General features: G+C 39.2%; 3 protein-coding genes across 4 annotated transcripts in view; 1 reads left to right on the top strand and 2 right to left on the bottom strand.

The window, feature by feature from the left end:
• abl1 (c-abl oncogene 1, non-receptor tyrosine kinase) overlaps positions 1-8,527 on the bottom strand; it is a 36,732-nt gene extending 28,205 nt beyond the window's left edge. For both annotated transcript variants that reach the window (XM_042395156.1, XM_042395157.1), the window contains exons 1-2: positions 7,950-8,527; positions 5,924-6,305 (exon numbers count right to left, since the gene is read on the bottom strand). In XM_042395156.1, the coding sequence (XP_042251090.1) occupies positions 5,924-6,050 (127 nt within the window). In that variant the 5' untranslated portion in view covers positions 6,051-6,305; positions 7,950-8,527. The remainder of the gene's footprint in view (positions 1-5,923; positions 6,306-7,949) is intronic.
• A 1,791-nt stretch (positions 8,528-10,318) lies between these two features.
• exosc2 (exosome component 2) lies at positions 10,319-14,574 on the bottom strand. The gene is made up of 9 exons (XM_042394995.1): positions 14,347-14,574; positions 13,644-13,745; positions 13,489-13,534; positions 13,285-13,374; positions 13,102-13,167; positions 12,930-12,998; positions 11,804-11,980; positions 11,448-11,576; positions 10,319-10,742 (listed from the first exon to the last, which is right to left on the bottom strand). The coding sequence occupies exons 1-9, from the start codon at positions 14,466-14,468 to the stop codon at positions 10,662-10,664; spliced, it is 882 nt and encodes a 293-aa protein (XP_042250929.1). The 5' UTR covers positions 14,469-14,574; the 3' UTR covers positions 10,319-10,661.
• Positions 14,575-15,939: 1,365 nt separating this feature from the next.
• Positions 15,940-22,259, top strand: part of ric1 (RIC1 homolog, RAB6A GEF complex partner 1) — a 37,689-nt gene continuing 31,369 nt past the window's right edge. The window contains exon 1 of the mRNA XM_042394994.1: positions 15,940-16,647. Within this exon, the coding sequence (XP_042250928.1) occupies positions 16,507-16,647 (141 nt within the window). The 5' untranslated portion in view covers positions 15,940-16,506. The remainder of the gene's footprint in view (positions 16,648-22,259) is intronic.

The following is a 22,259-nucleotide window of genomic DNA, read 5'->3' as shown; positions in this document are numbered from 1 at the left end:
CCGGTACGCAAATAAAGACAATGGGGTGTCATCTTCCTTCATCCCCACATTTTAATGTTCCTTGAACATACTTGAAGCTTTGCCAGATAAGCCAGCAGGCAACAACCAGGGAAAAATTGCGGGGTGAAGCTTATGAGTAAGAAGAAAAGCCCTGTTGTGCCCAAACTGAAACCAATCCAAGCAAGAAGCAACATGCCGGAGGTCCCTACATTTTCTGTAACCCAACTCGTCTGGCTGATGACCATAAGTTGGCACTGTTCTCTTTTTTGTTGTCTAGAAGTTAAACTTGGCTGTAGTTAAAATTTGAGACAACAAGGGCAATCACTGTCCAATCACATGCCAAAACCGCCATCTGTTAAACCCTTACACTGTTTCCAGCTGTTGCTGTTTTCCAGTAGTTTTTTTGGGGGGGGGGGTTTACAGTTAATAGGTTAAGCTTCATACAAAAGGTGCATTTTCATGAATAAGATGATCGAATAAACAGAGCACAGTGTAGAAACTTGCTGTCCTGTAATGATGTAATGTATGAGAGTTCAGAACCCTGCTGCATGGTTTCCATTAAAAGTTAAATTACTGAAAATTGCCCGGAATGCATGTGCTTTGGAGTGATATAGTTTAATTGTGATAAAATGCACCACGATCAGAGCCTATGATGTGATGGTTTGCTCTGGATGAAGTCATGTTGTGTTATTATTAATGGAGAATACTGGTCATATCATCCCGATTCATTAAGTGCTCAATTCTGCACACCAAGCTAAATAGCACTGGACCCTTCAGCATTTGTACATGTCAAGGTATTTGTTCATCTAAAAATAAGAGGACTGAGGCCAAACTCATGCCATAGATCATGTCTGAACACTTTACAGGAAATATACACGGTTAAACAGTATGAACACACCAGTAACAGAATAAACAAACACCATTATTATGTTATTATGGTCAATAATAAAGGTGCAACAAGAAGAAATGCTTTGCAGGTAATAACATCAGCCTGTCACCAAACTGCTATCATGATCAATAAGAGAAATTATACATATACTATTCAATACAAAGTGGCTTAACATGGCATAACATTTATCAAAATATTATTTTTGAATGAAAATAGCATCTCAGTAGAACTGCAATGTACCCTAACAAAAACAGATAGAAATAAATGTAACCACCAGGGGGCAAAATGGCCAATTTTCCTTTACTCCACACCAAGTTGAGTACTGAAATGACCAAGTTAACTCCAAATCAGTCGGCAGACAACATGGTTGTGAGTCTTTTAAGAAAAAAGGGAGAAAAAACAAAAAGAGTTCCTCTTTCTTTTGAACCCTCCAACCTCCAAATCCCGCTCTGCTTTCCCATTTCCTCTGTCAGCCCTTTTCATGGAAGGGCAGGAAAACAAATGAAAGGCATCATTCCTTCATTAAGCACTTTTACACAGCAGTTCCACTTCCTGCAGTCGCTCAAAAACGTTCCAGACTTGCCAGTGTTCACATATTGTTGTCCCGTGTAGTTAACACAACAGCAGATTTTAAATTCTGGTGGGAAGAAAGGAGGCACACATTTGACGGAAGTGTAAAAAGTAGTTGCTTCACTGGGTGTAATAACAGTGGTCACCTTAACAATCTCTGACTGAAGCAATGCTTAATATGCTTACACCAATTATGGGTACACCATCTTGGTTGTAATTTTAATTCAATTAAATTACTTTTGGACTTTCATACCCAAAATGGCACTGGAACAAGGGACAAGCTGTAGTAGGACCGCAGGTGTACAGACATAGTAAAAATATAACTGTAAACTGTAACTGTGTAAACTGTCAAATTGATGCCAGTTTTTAGTAGATATTAATTATTAAATAGTCATAGTAAATGAACAAAAACAACTGTCAATCCAGGATGTATTCCTGTATCTACAAGTATGCATTATACACAAAATTAGACTAGAGAGAAGTGATTAAATACACTAATCTGTTGTGCTCAGACTTGTTTTTTAAAAACAGGCCTGGTAACCTACTGCAGCCTGCAATCTAGTCCATGATCCACAGAGTTCCACAGTCAACTTCAAAGTATACTTAGTTATCTGAACCACACACTGAGAAAAAAAGCTGTTAATACAGCGTGTGAGCTATGGTTCCAGAAATTCACAACCCTGCACAATCCTCACGATCTGTGCTAGCTAGCCAGTGAGATCATACCTCCCCGCTGTACAGTACACAGAGGTGCCAAGAGCAGAGGCAGGTCTTTGCTTGCCCGTCACTGCCTCTGTCACTCTCCCAGGCAGCTGCATGCAAAGATCTGAACCTGCCTGTTGAGAGAGCAAGCACGGTGCTGGCTAGGCTAGAGTTAACTAGCTGTGGCTCACCAGGTAGAAAAAAAAACATAGATGTAAAATCATGTGTTGATATTGCCCTCCTCTTGCACTATGACTCACATCCCCTCTCATACTCTAACCTGCTCATCACAGGAGGAAAGGGGCAGAGAGGGAAAACAAATACGCCCCGTGTCACTGACCCTTTGCCAAATTCGATCCGTTTACTGGCAAAAGCTTTCATTCTGTTTTTCTGACCTTCCCTGTCCTGTCCCCCCTCTGCGTTATGCAAGACTTAGAGTCAGTGGAAAGCATTCCCTGCCAAGGCAATCACAGCCCTACAGACACATTTGGTAAACTTATCAGTTAGCTGGATGCATGGCATGCATCCGGTTCAATCGCACGTGATCATTTTACAAAGCTGAAACAGTTCAGCTTTATTTCTCTACCGAACTGAAGGCAATTTTATTGGAATTTTTCTTCTGCATTGATATACGACTTGTTTACCTCATTGATACTTTCCACTGAAATGCTGAAATGTTACAATTTACCTCTAAAATTTTGTCCTCGCCCCCACACTGAGTACTAGTTACACTACCAAGCATTCAAGTTGAGACAGTTAAGACAAAACTTATGGACATAAATGCAAAAAAACAACAAAACAAAAACTTTCCATTAACTTATACGTTGATTTATGGTAGAGAACAGACCTCCCTGTGCCTTGTTATAATGTGTGTTTTGTTATTGTTGGCAATAAATTAAGCCACAGACCATCGCAAAAGCATTTTCATCAGCCAAAACAAGTAAATAAACCACTGACTATAAAAACAAGGGGTGAAGTAACTGATGATGTCACCGCTGGTTTCTATGTGTTATGTTTGAAGCCTTGAGAGAATCTGATGGGACATTAGAAAGAACAAGATGAGTAGAGAGGAACAGAAAAGACAAAATCGCTTTATATCGCCACGGACTAAAAGATAAATAAGCACTGCCCACATGAGGACAAACATCAGCGTGTATCTGTCTCTGATGTGATACAATGGATATTGGGTAATTTTTTTTTTTTTTTTGCAAAGCGTGGTGAGGCTCTGTGCCATCAGCATGCAAACCTTTCCCAGAGGCGATGGAGAACGGGCGTGATGAGCTCATTCAGACGCAGCCATGAAAATTAATCTGCAATTATTTTGATCAACAATTAATAATTTGAGTCCTTTTTTAAGCAAATAAGACAAACATTTTGTGGTTCCAGCTTCTCACTTGTGAAGATTTGCTGCATTTCTTAGTCTTATATGGTAGTAACAAGTATATATTTGCGTTTTACGCTGTTGGTTGGACAAAACAAGTACTGTGAAGATGTGCTCTGGAAGCTTGTGATGGTCGTTTTTCACTATTGTCTGACAATTTATTGACAAGATGATTAATCGATTTATCGAGAAAGTATTCTGTGGATTAATTTTTAGTTGCAGCCCTAATTTCAGACAGTCTTTATGTGCTCTGCCACCTCCAGCAGACCTCATAGCACTCTGTAATACACACTACACACCATCCTGTACAAACGCAGGAGGAGGAGCAGGCACTGTTGAGCTCTGCCATTACCACAGCGCTCCTTTTACATCATATATGTGGAGGTATTCCTTAATGATTGTTTCTGACTTCTCCTCCATTTGTTCCTCAGTTGATGCAAGCTTATTAAGAGCTGTCTCTCAGCATCCTCTGTCCATATCATCAGTCATACTGTGACTCTCTGTCTGAGCATCTGTGATCTAAGTTGTGAGACGTCCATACATGTTGACCTGGTGGAGATTGGTACCGTAATGTAACATCAATAAGTTTATTTACAATACTTTAGATCTCTTGTTAAATTGAGTCAGAGGAGTCTGACAGTACAATCAAATGTCAGAAATGCACTAAAGATGTTGCTCTCTGTTGTGGATTTATTAAAAATGTTTTAATGTTGTGTTTTCGCATTTAATATTTTTGTTATGGGCCCCAGTTGTTGTTGTTTCTGTGACAAACAGATGGTCGGGAAATCTCAAACCACAGGATCAATAGCCTGAGCTAATGTCCATGTATTAATATCAATACCGCTGAGTAACTCATTCCGCATATGAATATGTCAAAAAGCTATCCCCTCACACCCCTAAGGACCATCTCAAAGCTCCACATCTATTTGGTATCGAATACTGCAGAATATTTTCTTTAATGGAAGGTCAACCGTTTGTATTTTTTTTTGTAACTGTTCAAAGGAAAAACAGCCAAACAATATTTCTAAACTTCAACTGCTTACCACAGAAAACTTCTATCTTCATAAAACAACAAATAAAATAATTAATATATTGCCAAGTTATCACTTTCTTATTACAAATTATATACACAATATTGTATTGACATAAATGCTTTGCCAGCTCACATTTAATCAAAGATAATGTCAAAATATTTGTTGGAAAAGAATCTAAAACTTGTCCTGTAACATCTACAGAATACTGCACATTAGTCTTATTAACAGTGTAATTTTAGAAACTCAGTTCTAAATGGACAAACTGAAAGCTTTATTAAACTTGCTTTCTTTTTGGATACCAAAGAGCATGGCTTTTCTCTTATGATTTCTAAATGTTTACATGATAGTTAATAATACATTAAATTGATAAATGTGAAGATCAGTTCATCATGTCAGGTGTTAATGTTTAAAAACGTATTCCAGAGAAAAATGGAAATTAAGTGTAATCAAAAGTCAAACTGAAAAAATCCACACAGAAGTTACTTCTGTTACCATTTACTGTACTAACCTGTCAGCTAACACCAGTCAGCAGCAGATGGTAAATTTAACAGCATACTTTTGAAAAATCACAGGCTTTACAGGGATTTAGATTTGGTGTTTAGTTACTTACAGCTGGTACCAGAAACTAGTCAGTTCAAAACATTTCAAACAATGTCACTGCGGATGTACCAGTAAAAAAGAAACAACCCACTGCTAAAGAGACTGAACAACCCTCTCTATCGTGTGTTATGTTGCACATCTCATTGTTAAGTAATCAAGTTTACTGCACCAGAGATAACAAGTGAGCCAATGTAATACCATAGTGGTTACAGTTTATCACACATTTCATGCTTGATTAAAAGAAGCCTTGCTAGCAGCAGTATGTCATTAGTTATGTTGTGTAGCATTACAAGAAGAATTGCACTGTGTTGATCAAGTGACAGACAACAAATCATGACAAAGACCAAGCAAGTACAGTACAGATCCATCACACCACCTCTAGGGTCACCCTATGCTGCTTGTATAATTAATGTGTGGTTGGTTTGATTATTAACTGTTAAAATTAATTATTACAGGCTTTACAGTGAATACGACTTTATCTTCTCCAGGTTATGCAAGCATACGTCTGTCAATCAGCTGGCAAGTTGCAATAGTCAGTCCAGTGTACTCATCCTACTCATCTATACACTTTGATTTGTTGAAAAGTAAAGTAATAGACAGACTACGGCAACCACAAGACAGAAAGGTGTTATAGTATTTGATCGTAGGCCAAAAATCTCCTGAGTAAACCAATACTACCGAGCAAAAGTAGTAAAAGTAGTGAAGAGTGACCTCACAAAAGGTCTTAGAAGAAATATTTGCTCTTACCGTGCACAGCGAAAACGTTACACGGCTGGGTCCCATGGCGTGACGACTCTCTCTTTCCACCCTTGATGAAGGCCGGCAGACTGGGTCTCCTCTGGTCCCCTACAAACTTTCCCGGCTGCTGCCCCATAAGGGCAGGGTGCCAGGCCGCAGCCGGGACTCTCCAAGCTGGACTCAGTTGCTCACCGTCCAACAGTTGGCCACCAGGCAGGGGAGGGATTTGGAGAAGACAGGAGCCCTTTTCCCTGGCTCAGTCTGTCCTCTCCTGGAGTATGAGTGATGCGGGTCAACTCTGCAGATCCAAATTACTCCAGTATGTCTCTTTTTATCATGCATTAATGGAACCTGAGTGCTGCAATGGTCAAAAAAGACATTTCACAGGAATCTAGGGGGGAAAAAAAACAATCACGGGTCACTGATGATTTTCTTAAAAGCAATGTGATGCTTTCATACTGCACCACTCACATTCAACTGTCCCTACTAATAGTATGAAAGTATGAAAGTATATTAATCTAAAAAATAATCAGAAGCCAATCAAACATATACATCCTAGATTTAAAATACTTCAATTATGTTGTCTGTACAACTACATTACCTTTGCTTCTTTCTACATACATCCCTATTTCTCTCTGTCAACGGAGCTCTCTGATACCTACAGCAGGACGCAGGGCTACTAAATTTCTGTTTTTCAACAACAAAAAAGCTCTTCATTTGACAAGACAACTTCTATAAACTCCCAGCTACACACACAACAATCAAGAAATGTAGTGTTGGTAGGCAACAGCGAAAAAAATACTTTACATAGAGGACATGAAATACCGTCAAACAAATAAATATAGAAAAAAAAAAAAGAGAATTGACATCCAAAACCAAAGATAACAGAACTGTGGCAGAGCTTTAAAGATCCCCTCCGGACATGTTTTACAATGACAAAAGTTCAATTATCTTGTTAAAATCCTTAAAATGGCATCTTCTCCTTCTCCATTTTGTGAAAAGAGGATTGCACTCAGAAATATATTATTCACTTGATTTAATTGTCTGTCACAGAATGTTTTCAGCCATCCGGCCTTCATCACTGGTTACTTTTAAATGCACACTAATATTATCATTCCGAATATGGCAATATATATCCTCCTCCATTACTTCTGGTTTTAACAACTATTGCTATCACTGTGGATCCCAGGTTCTTCGCTATTCATGTATCTGTTCAAACCAATAGTTGGCAAAAAACACAAAACCTTTAAACATGTAAACATAATCAAAGGATCAGTACAACCCTCAAAGATACATCTGTCATCAAAGCCATGATCACTTAATTTGGTAAAAAGCAATTTTGAATAATTGTCTTTATTCCTTTACAAAAATGTTATTGTAGTGATTTTAACTTTTTTGAACGTTCTGTGACAGATGAACAATTAAACCAAGTGAATTATATATTTCTGAGTGCGACCCTCTTCTTCACAAAATGGTTATATGCATTTAGGATAACGCACCAGCTGGTCAGAGCCAGTGGCATCCCTGCAAGTATCTACTCCTTCTACCTCATTAAATATGCAAATATATTTCATCTCAAAAGTTTAACTGTTAGACACAAGATGTCTCCTACTTCGCTGTAAAGTCAATTCTCAGTGTTTGTGCATTGAAGGCTTCAAATTTCCACATCACCCTTGTGTAAGTTGAATATTAAATTATTTGTGATGTCACAAATCACGCTTATAGGCCCACCCCTTAAAATCAGATTTTTTTTTCCAGAGAAACTTTCCATTTGTGTGTGAAAACAGTCTTCTAGTGTCAAAGTCTGCACATACATCAATCTGCACAGTGACGCTCAAACATTCAACTATAAGAACAAGAATGAAAACACATTTTTTGAGTGGAGGGGGACTTTAACTGCTGTTATCTTTAACCCTATCGCTCCTGGCCAAGTGACTTTCCTACAAAAGCATCCAATCATCAGTAACAGCCAGTCAAATGAAAATGGTAAACTTATAGAGTGAAAACAGGTGTGAATAAAAAAAAAAAAACTTACATGGCCACAGAAACATTCATGTTGCTGGTTATGTGGCGACCTCAGGCTAATGTTGGAGGTAGCCATGGAGGCTAACTAACTAGCTGGTGGTATGCAGCGCCAGACCCTTAAATGCACATCGAGTAGTCAACAGTTGGCTCTTCCTGGGTCGCTGTTAACACGCTGGTAGTAAACAAGTGCAATAATGTCTCACAAAAACATCTCCGGCAACAACAGTTAAATGCTTTGCAGTGTGTTTTTCTTCCCAAAAGTCAGGGTAGTGAGTTTGTTTCAAACTTCCGTGTCCACTCTTCCCGTCTTGCGGAGTTTCTTCCCCTGTGGTACCCGGACTAAAGGCACTTCAATCAGGGAGGCGAAGAGAAATCGAGGAAACTCAAGTCAGCCTGACACCGACGACTCTTCCTGCAAGCCCTCTCCTCTGTTTACGGCCGCCGAGCTCTTCGTTGCCGACCGCTCGGTTCGCGTACTTATTCATCGCTCTCACGTGAAAATCTGAGCAATAAACTTTGGCCGAGTAGTAGTTGAGTCGCTGGGGCCGCCATACTTCCATACGCAAGGTGGTTTACAGAAATATGAGGGTGGGGCGACGTGTGGCGTCATGTGCGTGCGTGGGCTAGTACATGGGAGCAGAGCAGAGGAAGAGCAGCAGGGTAGAAAGGGCAAACTCAAAAGAAGATAACTTGAAGTTAAACATACAACAGCTCGTTTTTTCTTTCCTCTTTTATTCTGCTAATTGACTGTATTTCTCCCTTGTACATTCTGATGCAGTTTATCAAACTAGACTTAGAAAACTTAGAGTCCAAGATGATCTATAGCAGCCATTATAAATATCATCACAGCCCAGGCAGGCATTTAAAGTGCATATCAACAATTGTAACAAAAATAGTGAGTACACTGCACATCCTCAATGTATCCATGTACTTCACCTGACTCCTCATGGCTACTGCATCTAGTTTAATTGAATTGTTGCCATGGGAATAAATTCGTTTTTTGCTCTGTGGGTTCTGGTCTTGGGGTATCTATACCTCTGACTTGAAGGAAGTAGCTGGAACTCCACTGAAAGTGGATGGGATGTATCCATGCTGACCTTGTCTGCCTTCTGAGTCAGTCTGGTAAAGTATAGGTGGTTCAGGTCAGCCTGCTGCTCCATGATTTTCCCACTGGTCTTTACAATTTTTCTAATTTGTTCCTGTGTGAGTGATTTTGGAGTGTACATACCAGCATACAGTACTGTGCAAACGTTTTAGGCACTAAACGTGAGGATGCCATGAATCGTTTTTATTTATCAACTTTATATTATATTATCATATTATTATTATATCATATATTATATCAACTTAATACAAAGTTCAATAAACAGAAGAAACCTAAATCAAATCGATACTTGGTGTGAACACAACAGTACCAGATCTCAGTACACCTGCACACAGTTTTCTAAGGTAAGAGTTAAGAGAATAGAAAATAAAAATAAGCTAAAATAGAATAAAAGACAGATAAAACAGGAGAATAAAAGTTACAGTGCAGTGCAAGAAATAAATCAAAAGCCCCAGATTTGATTTAATAAAAGGCAGCAGCAAACAGAAAAGTCTTCAGCCTTGATTTCAAAGAACTGAGACTGCTCAAAGCATCTTGGAGAACTTGCCACAGTTCTTCCGTGGATTCAGGCGTCTCAGCTGCTTTTGTATCTTCATGTAAGCTCAGACTGACTCAATGATGTTGAGATCAGGGCCCTGTGGGGGCCATACCATCTATTGCAGGACTCCTTGTTCTTCTTGTCACTGAAGATAGGTCTTTATGACTCTGCCTGTATGTTTGGGGTCATTGTCATGCTGCAGAATAAATTAGATGCCTCCCTGATCATTTTGCATTATGGACTCTAAACATCTAAAGTGCCTAAAACCTTTGCACAGTACTGTATCTAACTTACAAGATGATATAGTGTTTTAAAGGAACAAAAGCTCAAGATTTGTATCTCTGCTCTGCAAATTCACATGCAGCAGTGTTATAAACAAACAGACATAGTATGTAATGACACTGTAAAGAACCTTACATACTTATTTTCCTGATTTATGTACTACTGATACTGATACAATGGCCATTATAAGCCTATAATAAAAATCCTCCGACATATCTGTTGTGCTCAGGTTGGCCTTAACATTTTCAGTAGCTTAGTTTATCCAATGTTTAATAGTGATACATCACTACCAACATTTCTATTACAAAACATAAACATTTTGAAGGCGTATTTTCTTATGGGAGAAGATTGCATAAAATACATGAACTAAAACCCCTTGTGAGGACTGAATTTTCCTCACATGTATTTCTCATCTGGTACTCCATCATTAAGAAAGGAAGACCACACTTTGAAGTATTGAAAATGATAGAAAATGTATTTCATACAACAGTGTTTTTGTACAATATCACACATTATCAAAAGTGTTCCACTGTAAATCTGAAAATGTAAAACAGTAAAAACTGAAGAACAGCTGCACAAGTGATTTCTGAATGCTGCAGTATTTTAGGAGTTACAAATTACAGTTGATTTTCATTAGCAGTCAAACAACAATAAACCATTTTGTTTCATAAAGTTAATTAGAAACATACAATTTTTTTTTAAGCCAGTTCAGTCCTCAGGTAGGTAGGTGGGCAGTCCCTGACATAGCTGCTGGTGTGATCTTGGTTTTCTGAGGCCACTGTTTGGATTCATGCTCTTTAACCTTCTTGTTCCAACAGCTTCTGTTGTGTCAGCATCACAATCTCCTCCATCACTTCTGGTTTCAAGATGTCCTTGACCTGCAGAGACAGCACAAAGGGGACAATTGTAGATCAGCCTCAGTGAAAGAAATCAGTGTTTTAAACACCACAAAAATGTTACGCATCTGGTGGACAACATTTACACACAAAGGGCTTTATAGTGACAAATTATAATAATGGACATAGATTCTCACATTTCAGTAATTCCTTGAATGATTTTAGTATTAATAGTAAATAACTTTTGGGTTCCAGTCACTGAGACAAACAAGAGGAGACTGTTCAGAAACCCATCAAACAGCTGTGTTGGGCTTAGTTGGCAAGCATTATCCTCAATAAGGAAAATTTTGCAAACTAATGTCTACATTAACAGCCAACAAAAACATATAATGTGTGCCACAAAGATGTGTTAACGTGAGATATGAGCGAACGTGCTGATATTATATAAGCACGACATTTATGAGAAGCATTTGTCAGTAAGTCATCAGTTCTCTGCCCCAAAGAGCAATGAAATCATCCGTGTCTGTTCCACACTGTTAGATCAACAGTGTCAAAGTTAAGAACTGCAATAGATATATTTTCCACAACTGTTGCCCAGCAGCTGTGGGTTCCAATATGGCCACCAGATGGCACAATATGGAAAAGTTCCCTTTTTTTATTCTAATAATTCAAAAAGAACCACATACTGTTGCATAACTGATGTAACTGTCATTACAGTGCACTGAATTCTACCTGCTTGTGTCCTACCTGGTGTTGAAGTGAAGATTCGTAGCAATAGAGAACACTGGTGTCAAACAAGAGGAACTTGTGTGCAGCCAAAGCCAGTAGGCAGTTTCTCAATCGTGAGATAACCTCTCGATCTGACAGACTAACGGGCTGAGGACAGAGACAAGACATACAAAAACAAACAGGATTGAAATTAATACAAAACAAGTGTCTCCTCTTTGAAGATTATTAACATATTGTACTAACATGTTGTTCAGTAAAGGTATTCAAACAACGCCTGGTATATTTTTCCAATAGTTTAAATGCAAATGGTCTTGATAGATATAATGACTTGGAAAAACCTATGAAATACTGCTCTTTATGTGTCCCGTTCCCACCTCAAGGCTGGTGTAGAAGCCCCCAGCCTCCTCTTCTTGCTGTCCTGGTGTGGGATACAGCCACACAAAGCCGTTATTGCCGAGGATGATGGATGCACCACATGGCAGGTTGTGGAAATGTGTTTTCTGCCTTTTGATCAGAGAGGGAGAAAGCTGTACCAGCACTCCTTGACCCAGCTGATGATCAAAGAAAGTAGAAAATGGATATTAGGTCAAATTAAGGCTGTCATTAAAGGGAGACTTTTCTTTCTTTTTTTTTTTTTTAAATTAAACAAAATTATAACTATGTTTTGGCTACATTAATTTTAGCTGTTCCAGAGTCTCAAAGCACATTTTTATTGACTCTACTTCTTGTCGGACTGTGTTAAAACTGCTTTTAGGTTTATTATTACGCCCTTTTTTACATTATTGGTTAATTTTTATATAGCTGTCCTTTATGCTGTTGTTTGACAGGCAGTATATGTGGTTGTATTTTTGCTGTTTGTTTTTATATGTGTGGTTGTGTTATTATACCGTCTCCCTGCACTGGAAAGGACTTTGTACCTCCTGTTTGAAAAGTGCTATACAAATAAAATTATCATGTTGTAATGCAAGTATGTAATTGTACATTATCAAGGAGCAAAATCACTATGGTATTCTGCCAGTGATATACTGTATAGGAAGGATTAAATAATGGTTTTAAGCTGTGCCTTACTGTCATTGTTATGACTCACCAGAATGCAATGGAGCCAGCAATGAAAGGTGAAAGATTACTAAGTATAAATGAATGTTGCATAGTTACATGATAACATTTATTACCATCTCCAACACAGAGTGTGAGCATTGAGTGAATCATTTCCTGTGTATAGTAATGCAATTTGTGTTTGTTTGTTTTTCTATTAGTGGCACTGTTGAAAACACATTCTTGTGTGTTTCTAGGCACACAACAAAATGCCCAAAATGTACATATTTTGGGCATTCCCAACTTTGAAGGTCTATGCTAGCACTGTCCACGTTGAAGTATATGGTTGCCATTTGTTTACATTGTGATTGGTCTTATTGAACCACAAACAGTGAGTCATAGAGCAAACTGAACCAAACTGTGCTATACTGTGGTCATCTCATTGCGTACATTTGCATAACTTACTTTTCCATACTTTAAACTGCGGGTGTGAAGTGATAAGGCTCCATCTGAGAAGACAGACTGCACCTCAGCCTAAAAGCACAGGACAAAAGCAACGCAGACATTATGAATGAGATATAAGATGGAGCAACCTGTGAAAGATAATTATGAACTGTACATAGTCAGAGAGTCATACACTGATGAGATCGCCCTCCTGAAGGTATTCTCTCATGGTGAGCTCATCTTCTGCCGATCTTCTCCTCTAAAAGAGAAAATAAAACATTTAAACAATAAACTTGAACAAACTTGTCCGCCCTAACCCATCTCCCCATTCTTCGGAATAACTTCTCCCAGTGAATCCAATTTTCGAGCATCTCACCAGCTCTCCTCCAGGCAGATTGACGGAAGACAACAAGAGGACAGAGTCCAGCCGGGAGTTCGTCTCCACCTTCCACCGTTTCTGTTGCACCTATACATGACATATTGAAAAACCAAAATGGCAACAATTTGTTGTAACCACATGGGAAACATTTTAAAATGTCAGACATCACGCAGGAAAAGAGACACGGAGGCAGAGTCTTACCTCTGTGATTCTGCCAACCACCACATCGCCAACCTCACCGTTGAACCTGCAATTCAATAACATATAACCAAATTATAATTACATCACTACAAAAGCAGTGGTAGATTAACCAATTAAAAGCGGCGCATGTGTCAATTCAGTATGACTGTACTTACCTGGTCTTAAGTGGTCTGACACAGATTAATTTATCTACTCTCTGCACCTCTCCAGCAACTGAAGCAGTCAGTTTCTCCTCATCAACATAGGTACCGTGACCCCTGGGGACAAATGGTGTAAAGCACTGTTAATGAGGCTTTGTTATGCAGCCAAACAGGGATGTGGTAAAGAGAAATGTATGTTAATTATGACCTCTAGTTAGTGCTCACAGACAACAAAGGTGTTAATTCTAACTAATAAATGTATGATTTTGTTCCTCCTTAAAGTCCACATAACTGATTACATACATATTGTGTTTAAGCATGAAAAGGTGGGTTAAATAAAAACTAGGAGGATTTACCTCGCTCACTTTTCATGGCAGACCAGACAAGCTGAATATATAATCTAAATCCTATAAACTGACCACAAGCTGAACCACTATTATCCTCTCAATGAAGTAAGATAAGCTGGTGCAGCCTGTAAGCCTGATGATGCTGAGGATGGTCCCTTCACCAGTCCATAGTAAGTTTTGGCTGTATTTAAAAGTTTTTTTTTATGATCTCAACCTACTTTTTTAAAATCTGTTTTAAAAGCAAGGTGCCAGTAGCAGCACCAAAGATCAGCCAGCTGCTTTCAGTTGATTTCCCTGCATGACAAACATCATGTGGCCATTATGAGCAGCAGCAACCGATCACACCACCGGATCCATCAGCCGGGACCTACCTCATGAACCCAGTGTCTGAAGTGATCACATCGCCGGGGACGACCAGATCTCTTCGGTTAAAAGCAGGAATTGATAGCGATACTGGTTTTCGGATAACAGGTAATCTCATGTCAGCCGCCATGCTGCGGCTTTGCCTCTTCTTCTTCTTCTCTTTCTGGTGATTAGCAAACAACTTTAGAAGTTTTACCGCCACCTACTGAAGAATGGGTCGAATGTTATTGGTCTTTTTTTTTTTTTTAAATTTGTTTTACCTAACTAAAGTTACAAATAGTTTTTAAAACGCGTAGATCAACAACATGTAAGAATTGGGATATAAAATCGTCTAACGTTAGATTTGTTGCGTTAATCAGCCAGTTTGCTTGCTGTTTGGTGCCAGATTGGATCAACTGGAGGGACGGTTAAAAGCTCGCGAGATTTTAACCCTACACTGAATCTTAACATAATAACAACGGTAATCTCTCGAGAGTTAGTCTCTTCGGTTGATCCAACCAAGCATTTACATTGCATTACCACCAACTGCTGCTCAGGAATGTGGACCGTAGAGTCTAACAGACATGTTTTAATTCATATAGAAAATACTCTGCTTTGAATAATAATTCGTATCTAATATGGTTTTTCCACAAAAAAGTTCAATTATCTTATTAAAATCCTTTAAATAACAGCTACTCCTTCTCCTTCATTGAGAAATACAGAATTTATATGAAAATATTATTAATTTTAAATGTTTAATTGTTGGAAACTTTGTCCCTCCAACAGATGAATGTGACATCCCTCTAGTGTCAAACTCTGCACATACATCATTCTGCACTATGAAACTCCAAACATCCAAGCGAAGTAACAATAAGTGAAATCCATTTTTAGTGGACAGGGATTTTTAAATGTTCTCTTCCAAGAAACATAACAAAAAATAATGTGCAACAATTCCTAATACCGAGTAAACATCTAGAACCTCTTATGTCAGCCCTTTAACTTTATTTTCTCCATCTGTCTCATCATTTTATCAATGTCACTTTGACTTTTCATAAAGTAGATCTCACACCAATTCCTCTTATGCCTTTGTATGTGTTTTTCTTGTTTGTGTGTGTGATGTATTTGTAACATAATGTTCAGGGGAAATCATGTTACATTATATATAAAACTGAACATACAGTAATGATAGTTTTATTTATGTATATAATGCTTATTTGTTGAGATATTCAATATGCTTTGCTGAGTGAAAAAAGAATATGTTGAATACATGTAGACAGGCACACACAAATACACACAAAGTATAAATTTGCTCTACATGGAACAAATATAAGTTCATATTAATTCATTTGTGTGTACACGATGGTGTAGCTCATTCAGTTACACACCTGGTATGGAAAGTGGTGCTCTTTATAATCCTCTTAAATTCAAATGACTACAATTTTTTATAGTGATGAATGGCAGATTGCAGCATTTATCCATGGGCAGTTGAACTGTTTGCATTTATGGAGTACACTGTATATTTTTTTCTGCAGTGTTTCTGCACTCATTTTACTTTTTACACCAGCAGATGTCAGCGTCGAGCCGTGCGTGCCTGCAACGCAACCACGTTTCAACATAACGGAGTGGTGACGTCAGATGTCAACACGACGCAAACTTCTCCGTCGTGGCCAATCAGCCTTGAGTCGGACAGTCTCTTGTAAAGATGGCGTCGGTGGGGCACAGAGAAGTGAGAGCTGGACGCTTTACCGTTATTAAACACCGCTGGTTCAGACACCGTAAGAACTGAAACGGCGGCCGTAGTTAAAGTTTATCGACCCATTTTGTCAGCCGCAGCACGCAGTTTAGTGCTGTGTGTGTATCGCCGCGGGCTTGGTTGTTTTTGTTGTTGGTTAGCCAGTCGTTGCCTTGGACAGCTCATTAGCTTCAAGTTGGAAAAGCCAGCGTTAGCCCGGGCTAGCTGAGTAGCTCCATCGGCTGCTTGGATTTTTCTCCACGGCATTCATGGATTGATAGCTTCACCAGTGTGAACTCTGGGCTGCTTATATCTATTTAAAACTCTTATTTTCACGGAAACAAACCGGCCATGAGCCACTTGGATTAAAAACAATACTTTATAAAGGAATAAGGGGCACAGACGATCTGGCATTGCGACACTATCTGGAGTGTCGAGACGGAGCGAGTTGGCCGTCATGTATTTTCTCACCGGCTGGCCCCGGAGGCTGCTTTGTCCGCTAAGGAGTGAAGAGGAGCCCTTCTACATCCAGCCCAGCTCGCAGAGGTTTTACTTCGCCGTGCTCTCAGAGACGCAGCTCAGCATCTGGTTCAGCCGGGTAAGTCAACCAGCTGCAGCCCATATTCTCAGCTGTCCCGACAATAACAGAGAGTGCAGTGCCACTTACATTTTAACTGACGGGGGCATATACACATTAAACGCTGTTAACCGTGCTTCATCAGCTACAGATGCCATCGCTTAATTTTTTAATGCACTTCAACTGTGTGACAATCTGGCTCTCCTTGTTTAATAAAAGGAGCGCTAATGAACATGTAGAGCTACAGCAGTGTCCTCAGTGGTGATGAGCAACCTTAAGGCATTCACCTTGGTGGTGGCAAACGGTGCCACCTACACACAAATTACATAGACAGGTGACATTACACATCACAACAGTTTCAGTATATCCGCATACGTGTGCTTGTCACAAAATCGCAGCTCACTTCATCCTTATGTTGTATTTGAATGTCGTCATTCATCCCCTTAACTCCTTTATTCAGGTGTTGGCGGCTTTTCATCTTCTCAGACGCAGGTAGAGCAGTCTACCTGATGAATGCTCAATGTCAGCTATTAATTAGGTTGAGTCTCTCAGGTACACTCAGTACTTTTGGTAAAATAAAATAAAATCTGTTTTCGCCACGAAGTTCAAAGTTTAAGTTATTATCAGCATGGGATTTCCTATAGTGTTCCAAACAAATTCATGTTGTGGTATTTTCTGTCAGACAGCAGCTCAACATTAATTCAAGAGGTTTTAGACTTCCGGCATTAGACAATCAATGTAAACAATCATGTCAGCACATTAATTGATACCTTTATTTTCCATTTTGCTCTATAAAATTATTGAGAAGCAGAAACAATATTGCATGTTCTTAGTATCTTGTGTTCTGATGGATTATATTTTCCTCTAAGTAGCCTCTGTGTAGTTGAAGGCCAGTGTTGATTTGCTCTTCTCTTTTTCTGCTTATTATGGCAGTCTTTTCAACAAGAGGGTGATTTTTATCTTGGCTTTTCACAGGTTATCTTGAGCCAACTCCTTAGTCATGAATTTAACTGATTCATGACTTTTTCTTCAAAAAGGGGCCTCTTCTGAAACTGGTTCCTTAACTAAATCTTGAACCCTGCTAGGAACTGTCTTGTCCAGAACACTCATTGTTGGCTGGCCAAATTGATTACATTATGGCTCCTGAACTTGCTGGTGTAGAGCCAAGTGGCTTTTGGTGTTAGGTTTGGGGAAATCTTAAAAACCTGTAATTTATGCTGAGGGTAGAAGGTTTGACCTCAGGGTTAAATGTACAGAAATGAATAGCAAAACGGTAGATCAGCAGTTTCAAGATTAATGCTATACTGGCAGTCACTTCTTCAAGAGAGATGCAAGTAAAAAAAAAAAGTGAAAGAAAAGCCTGGTGAATATCAAGGGAGATGTAGGAGGGAGCAATATTTTGGGGAAAAAAATTAGCAAGTTGTAGGAAACCTAAAAAAATGCCTACGGTGAAGACAAACTCTATACACTGTAGAAAGTGGTGCGATACAACCCATTACAGAGAAATGGTGTGAATGTGAATTTTGACTTGATGTTGTAGTCAGTAGTAGGAGACAGACTGTCAACTGACCTGGGTGCGAGACAGTGGCAGCTACAACAGATGAGTTCCTATTTTCAACATTGTTCATATGTATTTTTTTTCTCACAAACTGTTTGAACCTCCATACAAATTATGTTATCTGCCAGTGTGGTTGTCTTGCCGTATGTCTGTTACTAGGGAACCCTTGAACCTAGTCAAGTAATCAGATGAAACATCTGATGAAATGCAGAAAGTCTGGTAAAATGTTTGGTTACAGCCCACCAGCATCTGCTGTAGTAGAAAACTCCTTAAAAATTCCAAATACAAGGCTGGGAACTGGCTGCACTGATATATACTCCTCACTCATTTGTTTGAATACATCAGATTTGTTATGCTGATATGGAGAGAGGCCATTTGATTTGATAATCTGCAGCTGAGCACATTGTTTATGACAGTCTGTGTTCCACATAACTTGTATGTTATTGGGTTGCAGCAACAATGGATCAGGGTCACTGTTTATTTCCTGAGAACTTCTCAGGGTGTGACCATGCTTTCCTTCCCCTCTTCCTTAAGAACTTTGCTTGTCAGTATCAATAGGTGCTTTTGGACCAAACAGTTCAGGGGACTCCCTGAGAGGAACTACCCATTGAGGAGCTCCCCCAAGAACTACATACCTTTCTGTTTGCATTCACACCACCAATAGGAACGCTGAAGTGACACAAGCCAGTGGTTGGTGTACCCACGTCATTTCTGTGCGAGATACAACTTCAACAGTTACAATAACACCGTGATCGGAGCTCTGTGTTTGTTGTATGTCGTTGGTAGTTAGAAAGGAGACTTGTTTTGTTCCATTGATTAAAGCAAAACGCTAACGTTAAGAGCTGTTGTTTACACAGGCTTTTAAAAATGGCGGTTTCTGGTGCTGCATCAGCGCTGCATTGGCTCATGTGTTCAACCAATCAACATACACTTACGTCTGCGCACCAATCACTGTACACTTACGTCACTTAAGGTTCCTCTTGCGCTGGGAGAGTACCTACCCTGATGTTGGAGCTAAAAAAAAGTCCCTCCTGAGAACCCAGTTCCTGCAGTTCGGACACAATAAAACAGGGTAGTTCCTGCAACAGTTGTTAAGGGCGTCAAGGAAAAGGATCCTCTCAGGAATGTCAATTGGAGCAATTCTTTTTTTCTTGACATGCACCTTTCACATCTGTAATATCCATTATTTCATTTGAGTTCACTCTGTAGCGGAGGGATTTGTTCACAGTTTTCTTAAGTATTGTGTTTTCAAAAACATTGAAATACATTTCTTAAAGCAAACACATGTGACAAACTTGACTATATATCAATATGAAATTAGATATAGTGTGGGTTATGGGTTATCCCAATATTGTAAATCTGTTATTTGCCTTTCTTGCTTTCTTGTCCCCGTTGATCTTAGCCATCATTTTTCCACCAGGTCTTTTCTCTTTAATCCCATTAGTCCTGAACCTCGGCCATCGCAGCCTGAGCCTGGCTAGTTCAGTCGAGGCACTATTACTAATCCGTGTAGCACAGTAGCTTAGCCTTGTAGTCGTTCTGTTCTGGCAGCCTGCCATAGCTGTATGGGAGGAGAGATACTGCTCAGGATCTTTAGGAAAAGAGGGATGGAGCGTGTAAGTGTGGTGGCGCTATTTTTCCATAATAGCGCTGTAGTTGACTCTGTGTGTCTGTGAAAATCGGCAGAGTTGTGTGTGTGTGTATGCACATGTATGGTAGCACATAGTTGTGTGCTTGTGTAATCCTTTGTGCTCTGGGATTTCTTCAGTTACACTGACTGACTTCATGTAGTTGTGGTGGAGCATGGGAAATGGCAATGCAGGGGAACTACATGAACTCAAGTCACTACTACCCTACAAAGCATTTCAGTCTTGAGCTCAGTTAAAACAGTGTATGTGCTGCTTGTTTATTTGTGATATGGATTCAAGCTTAGGTACAATACTTCAGGATTTTTTTTTCTGTATGCAAATTGCAGCTGGGGTGTAAAATTGTTTAGCTTTTTATTTTATTAGTCAATAAGGGACATGTGTATTGCCCAGTTAAAGTGAAGCATCACACTCTGCATTCTGATATTATTTTATTTCTTGAATGTGAAATGACACAAACAAACCCTTTTTTACAAAGGAGATTTTTAAGTTTATTTATACTGATTACTTCAGACCACTGGACACCAACTGAACCAGTGAGTATAAGGTTCAGTATAAGTACTAGCTTTGGGTTTGTAGGTGTTCATTTCTGTATTGCAAGACCCATCTTTTTACCCTTGGAGGGCTTGTATAATAACAACAACAGCAGTTTCTAAAAGTTAATCAGATGTAAATGGTCAAAACATCAAATTAAAGGTGAAAATCAGCATTTAAACCTCATACAGAGTACACAGGCTAAACAAAACTGTCCTAATACTTACAGATTAAACCATATGCCAGCTATATGTTGCTCCAAACAAAACACTGGACCTGCTGTATGCTAATGTTAAGGAAACATACAGCTCCATAGCTCTCCCTCCCCCCGGGCAGATCAGATCACAACCTGGTCTACCTTAAACCCCTCTATAAATCTGCAGTCTGGCAGCAACCAGTGATCACCAGAACTGTGCGGAGGTGGTCACAGGAAGCAGAGGAGACTCTCCAGGGCTAATTTGTGGTGACAGACTGGGATGTTCTCTGTAATGCCAGTGGGGAGGACATAGATGGACTCACAGACTGCATAACAGATTATGTAAATTTTTGCATGGACTGCCCGATCCCCACTAAGCTCCCAAATGTAAATATAATCTACCTCTAGTGTGATCTTTGCTTTAACTTACAGAGCACCACCTGAGTTCCTTCTAATTGTTTGTGATCTGATGTTATTGCAACTCCTAACAAGGAGAGATGCTCCATGTCTGTTTCCCACTGAGCAAGCTTCACCAGTGCAGGTATCATTGGCATTATTAAGTTTTAATTGCACGGAAAGGACGCTGCAGGGTAGAAATATTTAAGACCCTACTCTCTCATTACAGTGATAGTAGGTCTAATGTTGCATGGCTCGAATTACATGAGATATTTTCCTGTCTTAGTTGCTATATAGTTGCTATAGCCATTCAGCGTGCTGTATCCTGTTTACCTGTAATGTCAAGGACTGTTGCTTCTCTCACAGAAAACAGGATTATGCTGCCTTACTTAAAAAGATACTCAACCAGCATTTTGATAGTTTGGTTTCCAAATTATTATGCTGTGTTCTCTAATAGGAACAGTAGCACCATAAGATAAAAAAACATGTTTACCAATCTGGCAATACTGAGAAATAAGACAAGTTACTGTACATTTGTAGGATGACTCAGGATTAATTCATCTTCAGTCTTGTCAAAAGTGCATTACTCCAGCCTCATACCATGAATGAATAATAAAATCTCTGCAGGGGGTTTCCACTGCTTGTTGAATAACGTCAGTGACTCATGAGTGAGGCTTTGCAAGGTATTGAGGTTTTGGGTTTGACCTCATTACCAGTGCTTCTCTTCAACTGTAAAATAATGCACTGAAATAAGCAAGAAAATCTATAAATCAAATTGATTATGATAATTTGATTACATTAATATAGAATATAGAAATATTCTAAAATTGTCCTTCCTCTAACACCCAATCTGTCAGACAGGAAATATATTTAGCCATGATCCAAATATCACTTACTATTTATTGATTATTTGTGTGATTGTAGCTTTCTGTATTAGCCACATGCTTCTACAATATAATACACAGATTTGGACCAAGAGATCCTTTCATATCTCAACTACTGTAGGTCAGTGCAGTGCGATTGGCCCTCTGATTAAAAACTGAAAAGGAGGGACAAAAAATGACAGGAGGGAGAAATAGAGAGAGACGGAGAAGGAGAGCAGAGTGCGAAACAGGAGAGATTTGAAGGAGAGATAGAGGGCTACAAAAGGAGAGAGAGAGAGAGAAGAACAGAATGAGAAAGATGAGACAGAAGAAGAATCAGAGCGGGACAGAAAGAGAGACTGAAGGAGAGATAAAGACTGAGAGACACACATTACCCCATTGTTGCGACAGTTTCATGGCATGTTTTCTCTCTCTCTCTC

The sequence above is a fragment of the Thunnus maccoyii genome, chromosome 19, assembly GCF_910596095.1.
Source record: "Thunnus maccoyii chromosome 19, fThuMac1.1, whole genome shotgun sequence".
Lineage (NCBI taxonomy): Eukaryota > Metazoa > Chordata > Actinopteri > Scombriformes > Scombridae > Thunnus > Thunnus maccoyii.
The sequence above is the reverse complement of the archived record's forward strand: the minus strand, read 5'-3'. Positions and strand labels throughout refer to the sequence as shown.

Excerpts from the sequence above, each read along its gene's own strand:
- exosc2 (XM_042394995.1), bottom strand. The coding sequence starts at position 14,468 with ATGGCGGCTGACATGAGATTACCTGTTATCCGAAAACCAGTATCGCTA. Across the intron at positions 13,168-13,284 it reads ATCTGCCTGGAGGAGAGCTG|AGGAGAAGATCGGCAGAAGA; the intron begins GTGAGATGCTCG and ends TTTCTCTTTTAG. Across the intron at positions 11,577-11,803 it reads GCTTCTACACCAGCCTTGAG|CCCGTTAGTCTGTCAGATCG; the intron begins GTGGGAACGGGA and ends CTCTGTCCTCAG.